The sequence below is a fragment of the Bacillus rossius genome, chromosome 1, assembly GCF_032445375.1.
Source record: "Bacillus rossius redtenbacheri isolate Brsri chromosome 1, Brsri_v3, whole genome shotgun sequence".
NCBI lineage: Eukaryota > Metazoa > Arthropoda > Insecta > Phasmatodea > Bacillidae > Bacillus > Bacillus rossius.
Window position 1 is genome coordinate 241,608,917 of NC_086330.1, and position 13,314 is coordinate 241,622,230.

At 35.6% G+C, this 13,314-nt stretch overlaps 1 protein-coding gene across 1 annotated transcript in view; it reads right to left on the reverse strand.

Moving 5' to 3' along the window:
- The window catches only part of LOC134527419 (amyloid protein-binding protein 2), a 76,233-nt gene extending 64,162 nt beyond the window's left edge, over window positions 1-12,071 (reverse strand). Inside the window, exon 1 of the mRNA XM_063360092.1 lies at window positions 11,554-12,071. Within this exon, the coding sequence (XP_063216162.1) occupies window positions 11,554-11,688 (135 nt within the window). The 5' untranslated portion in view covers window positions 11,689-12,071. The remainder of the gene's footprint in view (window positions 1-11,553) is intronic.
- Between the last annotated feature and the right edge of the window lie 1,243 nt (window positions 12,072-13,314).

Genomic DNA, 13,314 nt, shown 5'->3' on the forward strand with positions numbered 1-13,314 from the left:
CATCAACACCAATAAAAAAATATTTACAGAGCACACAGTATTTGCAGTAATAACTATGTTCAAAATTATTTGTGCCATGATGTAATCAAAGAAATATTATGTAAAATAGTTTTCCTCACAATTCTAACCTTGGTCCACAGCAACTTCTAAATCTTTGATTAATTCTTCGGAAAAAAAAAAAAACTTCCAAAACTCTATAGGGTTTTAGTTGTACCGATCTTTGTAGTGGTTATTTTGAGACCTGAGACCAAGTTTAATGTTAAATTTCAAAGATTCGCAAAACATTTGTTGGTGAAGTGGTGAATGCATTTCATTATATCATTAATGCTATGTATGTGTATCTGTTTTCATATTATGTATGTCAAGTGAAGTATGTGAATAATAATGAAAATAGTGTTGTACATTATCTAACGGATGTTTCCGTGATTGCAACTATAAAGACTGGTTAATTTAGGTAGCATGTGCAGTAATGCAGCCGCCAAAATGCGCAAGTCCCCACTGTACTTGCAAACAACTTGCCTAAATAATGAAAGGCACCTTTAAATCAGAACCCATCACAAAGCGACAGGTTTAATGTGACGTATATAATAACGATACTTGCTTCAATTAAAAAAAAGAAACATACTGATTAAACTATTAATGCTTTTCAGTAATGATTTCACAATGTAACAATTGTACCTAACCTTAAAATATATCCCACAACTAAATCAGATTTTTCAATCTTTAGTCAAACATTACCACATCTGTTTTCTTAACCTTTATGAAAAAAAGTTGGTATTTGCACAACCCAAAATAAAATTAGGCAATTGTCACAATTGGGGTGAAAGTGGAAAACAGATTATGACTGAAAACAGTTTTAAACCCTGGCCTTCATGTACTTACATTAAACATCCCTGCCTTTTAGAAAACAGTCTCAGCAATGCTGTATTCCTAGGTTTTTCCGGAAAACCTCAGGAACATGTTACAGCTAGTATCAAGTAAACAGTAGGGCGACGAAAACAGGATCAGGGATATCTCTCGTTAAAAACAGTCTCTGCTAAGCTACTGAAGCACAATACAAATTAATGTCACTATACTTACATTATAGGTAATAGTAATTATCGGATGTCACAGCTTTTTAGAAAGTAAAGAAAAATTCGGAAAACATGGTTTTCACACACTACACACTTCCCTAAATTTACCCAGAAGGGTAATTCCTTAATTCCTACTGGTTCGTGAAAAATAACACTTTAAAATTTACATTACAATACCTGTGTTTTTACATTGCTGCCGCCATTCATTGTTTACCTGCGATAGTGTATCTGTTTGTTTAGCACAACTATAGCCAACTATGGAAAATTCAAAATACACTAACTCTTCCATTTCATATATTGAAGTTCATCCCTGGATCCTGAAGGCTTGATCCTGATGGTAAGATCCTGTGGTACATGATGCTTGCTGTTATAGTTCAGTACGTAAGAAGATCCTGTATATAAAAAAATTGTCTTATAATAATGAATTATAATCGTAAGTCGAATAAAAAGGATTTTTTTTTTCAACCTACAATCATAATTCTTTATTTCACAATTTCTTTCATGTGCAGGATCATCTGACATACTGAACTAAAACAGCAAGCATCATGTAACACAGGATCAAGGCAACATGATCATGCCATCAGGATCTTTTGATGTACTGAACTAAAACAGCAAGCATCATGTACCACAGGATCAAGCCAACAGGATCAAGTCTTCAGGATCCAGGGATAAACTTGGATACATGAAACACCAGCCATAACGAACACAGAATATATGACGACTGTAATCAAAGAATTTCTTGGAATGACTGCAAAATGTAAAGTGTTAGCTACTTCAATACACAGCACATATTCCCAGCAGAAAATGAATGCCGTTAACAATTCAAATTTTAGACTCCCATTAGACTAGTTCGTTACCATGTTGCTCAAAATAGTACTTAGGTACTTTAAATGCAATGTAACAAAACAAACATTTCGTAATACAATTACAGTAGAATCCCGCTAATCTGAACTAATTGGGACCGAACCCTGTTTGGATTAGTGAAAATTCGGATTAGGCGGAATTTTGTCATATAATGTCATATATTGTCTTTTTAAGGCGTATTTAGTGTCTGATATGTCAAAAATGTATGAAAGGTCAGACGAAAAATACACCTTTATTATTTAGCGTACATATTTAGTATCATATAATATTTTTAATTACTCTCATAGCCCATAGCCTAAACTGCAATTTCAAATATTCAGAGTTTAACAAATCCAACAGCCTACATTATGTGACATTAGGCCGAAATGAAGGGCGGTTCGTGAGTGTGTATTAGCGGAAGGGCAGTGACCTTCAACCAGAGTAAACAAAGCCCCCATCCTCCTTCCCGCACAGGCTTACGCATTCCTCTCCTCTTCCGTTCCCAACCATGATGAGTCAGACAGTCAGTGCGTCACATGCTACTGCTGTGTCACCTGCTACTTCGCACTTGCCCTGTTTTGTGAGCCCTTGTGAGCGGTGTGTAGTGTGGTTTATTACATTCTGTGCTTGTCCCTGCTGTTGGTCATCATGACAAGCAAGCGTAAACATAACTTGTGTACATTAAAAGAAAAACTGGAAGTGCTGAAAAGACTTGACAAAGGTGAAAGTGCCACTCTGTTATCGAAAGAATTCGGTGTCGGCAAAGCAACCTTTTCCGATTGAAAAAAAAAAAGACAGAAGTAAAATTGAGCAGTTTTGTACTACCAAAGTGAAAAAAATTATTGAAAAACGTAGCTAAATGACAGTGTCATCTTACGAAAAATTGGACGAAGCACTTTTTTTATGGTTTACCCAAGAAAGACAAAACGGAATCCCTATCACTGGCCTTCTGATTCAACAAAAAGCGCTTTAATTGAACAAGCTCATGGATGGTGACGCATCATTTACGACTAGTTGCGGTTTCTTAGACCGATAGAAGAAACGACATGGAATCAGGTAGCTTACAATAACTAGAGAAAAACTGTCAGTGAACAACGAAGCAGCTATAGAATACCTTGATGAGTTCAAAGATATCATTTCTTTCTACTTGCCACAGTAAAGGCTTTTAACAAATAAAATGGATTGCCTCCTAGTGCTTTGTTACTCATAGAAAATGCTCCGTCACATCCTGAAGAAAAGCAAATTGTTTGCGGTGATATCAAAGCCATTTTTCTCCCACCAAACGTCACTTCAATTTTGCAGCCAATGGACCAAGGAGTTTTGCAGGCTTTGAAACAGAATTACAGAAAAATGCTTCTTCGTAGCCTGCTTGAAGAGAATGAAGAACTGACAATCTTGCATAAACTCTAGAAAATCACCCTCAAAGATGTCATTTACTGGGTAGCAGAAGCTTGGGAGAAAACACAAAAGGAATCTTTACAGAAATCATGGAAAAATCTCTGGCCTGATTTAAAGTTTGTCCAAACGGTTTTCCCCCCGGCAAAGGAAAAGTTTGAACTTCAACTAGAGAAAACAATTGTACCAGGTTGCGAAAATGCAGAAGAGTGCGTTGAAAAGTGGACGGCCATTGACGACTGTGGCTACGCGGAGTACACAGATGAAGATATTGTAGGAGCTGTGCAGGGAACTTTAACTGATCTCGATGCAGACGACAGTGAAGAGAAAGGGAACGCGCCGACTGATGATGTTTCTCACACTGCCGCAGCCAGTGCCCTTGATCTGGCTTTGCGCTACATCGAGCAACATGCCGATGCGACCCCAACAGATGTTATGTTTATGCGGCGTTGGCGAAACATTGCATCTTCAAGCCAATTTAGTGCATAGTGTCAAAGGAAGATTATTAACTTTTCCTCTTAGATAATGGTTTGCTTTTTTACGTTTTGTTTTGTGTCAATCCAGTACAGAACATGAATTCTACATATAGTTTGCAAGTAAATTCAAAACTTTTCAATACGTACACATGTATTTAAGTACCTAATATGTACATAATCCTATTTTTTCTCTTTTCAGTTAAACAGTGAAATAAATTATAAGTTTATTATGTACATATTAATAAACAAACACCATTAAATAAAAAAACTTGTTTTTCTTTACTTTTCCTAGTTCTTAAATGTTATAAAAATTAATTTTTTTTGTCCAAGCCCTGTTCAGATTGGGCGAATTTTCGGATAAGCGGGACTCTACTGTACATACTTATTCTAATAAAAGAACATACATGAAATGCAAGCATTAAAAATTCCTGGGTCATTTCATGTCAAATCAACACACCCATTTTACCTTACCATCTCAGGTTTTGATGAAATTTTGCACAAATGTTACCTCCATACAGACTAACAAAAGTATAAACTTTTAGAATGATATATCCATCCGTTTTGAAAATATTGCTTTGTAAATTTTCGAAAAAACACTCAAAATCGCACGACAGGCATATTTTAAAATTACCATAACTCTTCTCAAAATTAAGTTAGAAAGGTGAGACAGGTGTCATTTTGCAGCATTTGGTATGGCCTTTCATGTGATATGTAACACAATAATGTCTAGAAAAAAAAAATAATTTTCAAAAAATTCTATAAAATTTTTTGTACAAATATTAAATGGGTTCATAGTAAAATTAATTGAAAACAAAGGCCCTTTTTGTCAAACCTCAGGTTAAATGTTGGCAGCAAAGGAAAGCATAACAGAATACAGTAAAATCTTGTTGTAAAATACACCAAAAAAATAATCAGATAATTATATTCTGTACACTGAAAGTATCTTTAACTGAACAATTTTTTAAATTAAATTTTACAGGGAATTTAATTTAAAATGAGAAATACTTTATGCTGAAGTACAATATATGCAAGATTCCACAGCACAATAATTTAAAATGAGAAATTAATTGAAGAAAGGAAATTAGCACTAACATGTTTGATTGCAATTTTCAATTACAGTACTCGAAATATTCCTCATTGGTTTTTAAAGTGTCATTTTCAGATAGCACATAAATTCTTCCAGTTGGTGTCACAGGATTTACTGTACATAACACATCTGTGAGAGGAATCCATAATACATCTGGTTTCCCTGGATAAGAAAAGGATGGTGATGGTCCAGCAGGGTGGAGAATTGTTACTTTCACTTAATCAATTTCTTCGTTTTTCTCCATAAAATAAGCTAGCCACCAGTTTTTGTCATATACAACTGCAGTATAGCCCTTTACGTCTCCTATTTGCAGTTTGTCTAGTGATCTTGTAACAGTTACTTGTGATGAATGTGTACCTAGCTCCAGAAAATATTTTCACAGTAATTTTTGATGTGCTTGTCAACAGGTATAAATGCATGATATTGCTGAGTTCCTTGGATGGTAATTGCCTGATTGAAACGATCTTTTAAAAATATTTCTGACTCTATGTAATCCTCTTGTGTAGTGAAAGTGAAATTAATACTAGAAATATTTTCAACTGCCCATTCATAAAGCTGGAAAGGGGTCAAGATCTGGTTTTCGTAAGCTAGCTTTAGCTGCTAATCTCTTAACCGTACCTCCTACTCCATCGCAAGGCCCTTTATCGTGAGCTGTGGCTAAAAATGCCATTCAGCTGATATGTTGAAGTCTTGCTTGTGAAAACACAAATTGATGAAATTTTTCTTATTTTTATATTGGGCAGCAGACCCATCTGAAAAGTAAAAGAACTTATGAGGAACGTTTTTAAACTTTGTAATCAAAAAAGCAACCAAATTTCTTTGAAATGTGTAAACAGCAACTGTATTGTGCTCTAGGCAGTTAGAAATTACAACGTAGTTCAAATGTTCAATTCTTTTTTCTCCTTTATAATATATCACAGACGGGTGAACTGTGGCATGTCCCTTAGTCCAGTGGTAAGTCTGGGCTTCATCTTGTACAACCATAAGGTAGTTTTCTGAAAAGTTGAGTGTGATGGCAAATTCAGATTCTTTTAAATTTTCCTTTAAGTGATTCATGAAAGAGGTCTGTTATTTTGCAATAAAGTCGTGGCGGACTAAGAGTGACAGCTTGTCACGGAGTAAATCTATGAAATCTGCTGATGATTTCTGCAGTGTCTCTAAATTGCAACGGTCAACTGAAATCCACTGCCGAAATGTGATCTTTCGTATCAGGTGCTCTTCAAATGACTTCTCAAGGACGGTCCCTATTGCTGCAGTACCAGGACAATATGTACAATGTCCAATATTGCAATCTATTGTTGGTGGATTGCATACCATTTTTGGTAGGCAATGTTTGTAGGTTTTGAATTTTCCATTTGTTAAATCACATAATCTTGCATTTTCAATCATCAATTTGACATTTTGATGGATTGTACATACACACACTGCATGTGTCCCACTAGAACCTGCTAAAATACAATGCTTTGGACGAAGCTCTGCAAATTTTGAAAAACCTATTTTAATATTTGGAAATTTCTCCTTGAATAAAGTGTATCCCTCTTTCAGATTGCAGAAAATAAGTCTTTTTGATATTCTTGATTTATTTTTATTAGGTTCAGTGACTGTTATGCAGTCTTTAACACCAGGCATCACTCTACTGACTTCATCATTTTCATAAAATAAATGAACAGCTTCAACTATATCTTCTGAGAGGTGTTTACCTGGTTTGGGGTTAGGACTTTCTAATATTCCTTTTTCAGCCAAGAGTTTTTTTGATTGTCGTACCATGTAGTTTGGCGCATCAAACTCTCGCATTAATTTTCCAACTCCCCAATTTTGTGGTAAACAGGTTAATAACATTAACTTCTTGCTCCTCAAGAAATTGGCTTTGAGGTTTTGCAAAACTGATTCCTCTAAATCTTCACCATCATCCTCAGAGAAATTATCTGGCAACTCAAAAAGTTTCCTTTTGATTATGGAGTTGATTTTTTTAATTTTTCTGGTTGCATAACTTTTTGATTTGAATTTTTTCCTATTAATAGGAGATTCTCCTAGCCCTTGTAGTGAAATATTTAATGAACCAATCACCTCTGAGGATGCAGAAAAACTGGGATCTTTATCAGAATCTGAACTTGATTCGTTATCCTGGAGAGTAGAAGAAGAAGCAGCAGCAGTTTGTAATGTTGTAATTTCTATTCTACAGCTATCACAAATTTTTGCTCCCTTTGGCAATCCAGAAAAAAACTGCACATCCAACTAGTAACATTCCTTAATTTTCTTTTTTGCCTAATGTTGTGATTGCTTTATTTTAATGGATTAAAACATTGTAACTTCAAAAATGATTCACTGAGGGCCATTTCTTACCGTAAACTGCCCACCTTTTCATAGGGTTTCAGTCACTACTATCATGATGAACACATTACCTTTTTAAAAATAAATATCAATATTCTCAATTCAGAATGCATAAACTCAAATAATAATATAAATCAAATGGTCACTCTTTATATAGGCATAGCACTGATACTTGTACTAACAACTTTGATACTACATCAGAACAATACAGACTCCTAACATAAACTAGCTGAAACCACTACTGTACAGTACTCTGAAAGAGCTAGGGGGGAATCCCAGGGCAAAGCAAGGGTATCACAGAGCTAAGGGAGGCCCAAGGCAATGCAAGGAGAATCCCAAAGTAAGGGGAATCCCAAAGCTAGGGAAATCCCAAAGCAAATTGAGGGGAATCCCCAGTAGCTGGATGCTTGTCTGAACTAATCTTTGAAATCCTGTATCAGAGACAAGCAAAGTGTAGCACTAGAATTGGTAAATATGTAGTGTACGGATTAGCGCCAAAAAAAATTGTACAAATATAAAATAACTTTCATTATATGCTCTTTTACGTCCTCTTTTCATAACCGCCTGCGGGGATAAGAAATTCCAAATACTTTAGGAGATATAGAATTTTTTAATATTCATTTTTTGGCGATGTTTTAAAAAAAATTTTTAAAAATCCGAAAATACCTTTATTCTGTGCTCTTTAACTTCCTCTTTTCATTAAACCCGGCGGAGATCAGAAATTCCAAATACTTTAGGAGATATTGAATTTTTTAATTTTCATGTTGTGCACTGATGCGGCGTTCAGCGGGAAGCCTACGATTCACACATCCTTCTGGACATACCCGAATACTCACGTTGGCAAGCCTTCTTTTCTTAAAATTAGCAAGAAGTAATATACTTTAAAATACTTTAAAACATTGATGATGGTTGGTTATATTAGGTAAGTATAGCTACATTAAAAAAACTGTAAAATCATTTTATGGTTGCTTAGCAAATAACATTTTAATATGTAGCTATCCAGCGCTAGGAAACCGTTTACATGATTTCACAGTATTTTTAATGTAGCTATCCTAACCAAATCAACCATCCACAATGTTTTGAAGTATTTATAATGTAGCTAACATAACCTAATTGACCATTAGTTTTCATGAGTTGCATATTTATTTACAACAAAAAAAAAAACCGAAGATGCACGATCGGGCGTTTGCCTCTCGTCTGTTGAAAGAAGGCTTGCCAACGTGAGTATTCGGGTATGTCCAGAAGGATGAGTGAATCGTAGGCTTCCCGCGTTCACCATTGTTGCTTGTTTACAAGTATGATATTTTTTTTTTTTCGCGACGTAGTTGAACGACTACATCACGTAAAAAGAAAATTACGTGAGTTCCTACTGTTCATCCTTTTTCCCGGTTTGTTAGGTCAGGTCAGCTACATTATAAATACTGTTACGATTTACCGCGGGGGTTCGTAAAGGATAGCCCAATTAATAGATTTTATTTCACACACAGTTTTATTTATTTCCACTACTTATGTCACTTACAATTAATCTTCTAAGATGGCAAACAATTAACTACACTTTAAGAAATTTCTATTCCCCCAGTCACTCGTCCCGCACACCTCGCTGGGCCGCACCTCTGGCGCAACTCTCGCCGCAGCACCCCTCGTGGGTCTCCGCCGCGGGACTCTGTCGCCGCCGTCCGCCGCCGCCGCCGCCGCCACACCCTTCGCCGAGATCCCACACGACGACTCGCTCGCAACTTCACTCAGGACTCCGCCGCGCCCGCGACTCTATCGCCCGGAAACTCCCAACTCCACTGAACTCACTCACTCCCTGCCCTGGAACCTTCGTCCAAGGACTTCGCCACTCTGCCGCACCCGCGGCACTATCGCCCGGAATCTCCGCCGCGGGAGAACTGACTCCACTCACTCAGACTCTCTGCCCTGGAACCTTCGTCCAAGGACTTCGCCACTCTGCCGCACCCGCGGCACTATCGCCCGGAAACTCCGCCGCGGGAGAATTCCCCACTCAACTCCTCCCGAAGGTCGGCCCAACCTCCTTATACAGCCCTTGGGTTCCCGTCCAGAACAATCGGGCATGTCTCCGAGATATCGCGCGACCTTCGCCGTCGAAATGCCCAGAAACGCGTCGTGAGTCCTCGAAGGACGCGGCGGCTGCTCAAAGAACGCCGATAAACTCAATAAGCATCGGGTTCCCACAAAACGCGCCGATAAACATGTCTAAGTCCTTTTATTCCGCAGTGCGGCCTCTTTTAAGTAACTCGATCTGAGGCAGGTGCGCGCTGCGACGGTCAGGATGTTGCGAGACAGTATGACACGAGATACCAGGGAGAGGATGCGGGTGGAAGACAGGCCGAACGAGCACGGCGATGCCAAGCACTGCAGCCAAGCGCGATCGTAACAATACTTTAAAACTAAACAACCATTAAAATTAATTTTTATTATTTTTAATGTCCGTTCAGTTTCAAAGTATTTATACTGTAGCTGACCTGACCTAATCTACCTTTGTCCCGTTGTCAGTTACATTATAAATACTTAAAACTATACAAGTAAAATTAATTGATATTTTTAATTTCCATTTTTTTTTTAAGTATTTATAATGTAACTAACCTTACCTAATGGAAAATTTCTGTTATTTAGGCATTCACGCGCACACGGCAAAATATAAAATGGTATCTGTTGAATGATTACATAGGGCTTGTATTGCAAAATAAAAACGGCGATATCTCCAAAAGTAATTGGAATTTTTTATCTCCGCAGGCGGTTATGAAAAGAGGACGTAAAAGAGCATATAATGAAAGTTATTTTATATTTGTACGATTTTTTTTGGCGCTAATCCGTACACTACATATTTACCCTAGAATTAATTACAATTGTGTTATTAGTGATTTTTTATCAATTTTATGTGTTTATACTTTCAACCTAACTTATTATATGTAATTATAAAAATGGTTAAATATCATAATTGGGTAAAGTAAAGTATAAATATGATTACAATTACCAATTAATTTTACTATGAACCCATTAACTCTCCACTTTCAAACTTTGTAAACAATTTAATATTTGTACAAAAAATTTTATAGAATTTTTTGAAAAAAAAAAAAAAAAATTGAAATGCACTTTTTCCAAAATTTTAAATTTAAAAATTATTTTGAAAATTATGTTTTTTATAGACATTATTGTGTTACATATCACATGGAAGGCCATATCAAATGCTGCAAAATGACACCTGTCTCACCTTTCTAACTTAATTTGGAGAAGAGTTATGGTAATTTAAAAATATGCCTGTCGTGCGATTTTGAGTGTTTTTTCGAAAATTTACAAAGCAATATTTTCAAAACGGATGGATATATCATTCTAAAATTTTATACTTTTGTTAGTCTGTATGGAGGTAACATCTGTGCGTGTTGATTTGACATGGAATGACCCCCCTTATAACTGCTGTTATTTACACAAAGTTCTTTATTACAACACCTACATTGACTAAAGTTCTAAAAAAAAAAATAATTAAAAAGAACCCACACGAGTAAACATAAAGAATGTATATTTGCAATTGCGTGAATACCTAGGTATTGCGATGTAAGCTGTAAGCCATTTTTTTTTTCACCTTCATAAACCAGCAGGAATTAAGAAACTTTTCTTGCACTGTTAATTCAGAAACATAACAAGTACACATAAAACATATATTCCTATTTATAATGGGTAAATCATTAATTGCGGCGGCATCGTTAAAGCACAGGTATTGTGATGCAAGATATCAAATTTTAATTTTTTCATAAAACAGTCGGAATTACGAAACCATACCTTTGAAGTAAATTTAGGGACATGTATAGTGATTGAAAACCATGTTTTCCAATTTTTTTTCATTCCGTTCTAAAAAGCTGCAAATTTAGACAATTAGCCAGGTAATATTTACAATGTTTTTACACCATCCTTTAACCTGAAAATACAAATTTTCGCATATGGCTGTAATAGTAGTATTCAAGTTTAACAAGATTCAACCTTGCAATACTGTACAGTCAAAATTATATTTTATTTGTTAATGCATGTGAAGTTCTTGAAAATATCTGAATGCACTTCAATATTATAACTAGAAATTATTGAATAGTCATTTCCGAGTGTTTGCTTTTTTGTTTTTGGTAAATATGTAGAGTAGCGCCCCTACAGTAGAAAATTACTGATACTTTGAAGTCATGCATAAATCTGTATTATATCAGTTCTGTGGCCCATTAATATCTGAACAACATAAGTCATGTTTTCTACAAGCTACTTATTCAAAATATCTTTAAATATTTTGTAACAGCAACAATGTTCCTAAATATTCATAAAAATATTCTTAAAATAAACTTGCCTTGTAATAGACGTCGAAGACTAGGGTTTCTGGCAATTTTCGTAATTCATGTTTATATGTATGATAGTTTTCAATCACAGACAATATACTCAAGTCATATAGTTTATCAGGAATCCTGGAAACACGAGGATTCATTCTCACACATAACCCAAAATCAATTTCAAAGACGATCTCGCTTTCTTACGACTTCACTCATAACGCATTGAATAACTAGACAAAACAATACACTACTGGTAATCAAACAAAAATTAAACAGCCTACAAAAGACTTCAGCGAAGGTTAACTTCCTGCTTTATTTTTATTTTCACTCACTTTTTTTTCTCTGAAGTAAGAGCTATCGAAAGTAAACAACAACATCAAAGACCATAAAATCTAAAAAGAAAAAAAAAAGGTTTGCTAAAGTTAAGAGTTTAAAACAAGTGCTAATTCCGAAAAATAAGGTTGCAGCCTTAAACTATACTTTAACTTAAAGTCAGCATTAATTTATTAACACGTGAAAGGACGTCCAATTTCATTTGTTACTAACATAGTCTAATGTTTCAAAAATACATATAATTTTGGCAGTCATTTGTTTCCTTAAAGAATTTTCATTATATTTTTTAGCCATTATTAATTCTTACACAATCGTGTTAAAATGTTTGAAAGTAATAAAAAAATCAAGTATAAGATAAAGGTGGGTAGAAAAGTATCAACCTGATACTTTGTCACTGATACGCGCCTGTATCAGGAACGGCAAACGAGTACACTTGAAAAGTATCAAGTACTTTAGTATCAGTTCAGAATTCGCCTGGAACAACACCACGGCCAATGTGCGCAGAACCCGATCGCAGATGACGGTCACTTGGGCGGAGCTTGTGAAAGGGGAGGGAGCAGGAACGACGAATAAGGGATAAAGAAGGGAAATAATGTAGGGGAGGAAGCGCAGGGGAAGGCGTTGAAGGAGTGGCGCAAAGCGAAATTGTTACGAGTCGTTTGGTTATTGTCCCACATCAAAGTACGCTCAGTGCGCAGTGCGTGCACAGTCTCATTCAATAATAAAACTAATGAAATTTTAATATTAAAAAGTACATTAATACAAGATATAATATTTATATTTGTGCATCTAACAGCTATGAAAATGCAAATAAATTCTCAGTTGACACTAATAACAGATGTAATCAACATATGGACTTTTTTTTCGAAAACAATAAGTAACTAGTGTTTTCATACATTAAAAGATTACGATTTTATCAACAACAAAAAAACAGATACGTACATTAGTGAGCATACTATATCAATGTTTACGTTTCAAATGTTTCTTCAGATTAGTCGATGAAGATTTATAACTCAGTTTTTGTTTACACAAATTACAATTAGCAAACTTATTATTTTCCATAAAAAAATTCCACACAAATGAAGTCTTTTTCCTGCACTTATCCATTCCTTATTTCACTATAAAGATACTAACTACAAAGCATGACAGCCCGCAACAATGTACATGGTGGTAATTAATACACGGCCAGGACGAACTGCAGTGAATTTGAACTGATTGATACTGGCTGTATCAGGCGGGCATGAGAGTAACAGAGGTAGAGAATTACCGGGCGTGAAGAATAATGTATCAGAAACACCGATACCTTTTTACGCTGGTGATGATGGCACGGAGGATGTGTACCCTGTAACGAGAATGCTGATACCTATTGGCTTCCTGGGACAGCTACAGTTCTGATACAAAAGTATCAGATACTTGTAACTAGATACATTACTGTATCAGTATCAGGT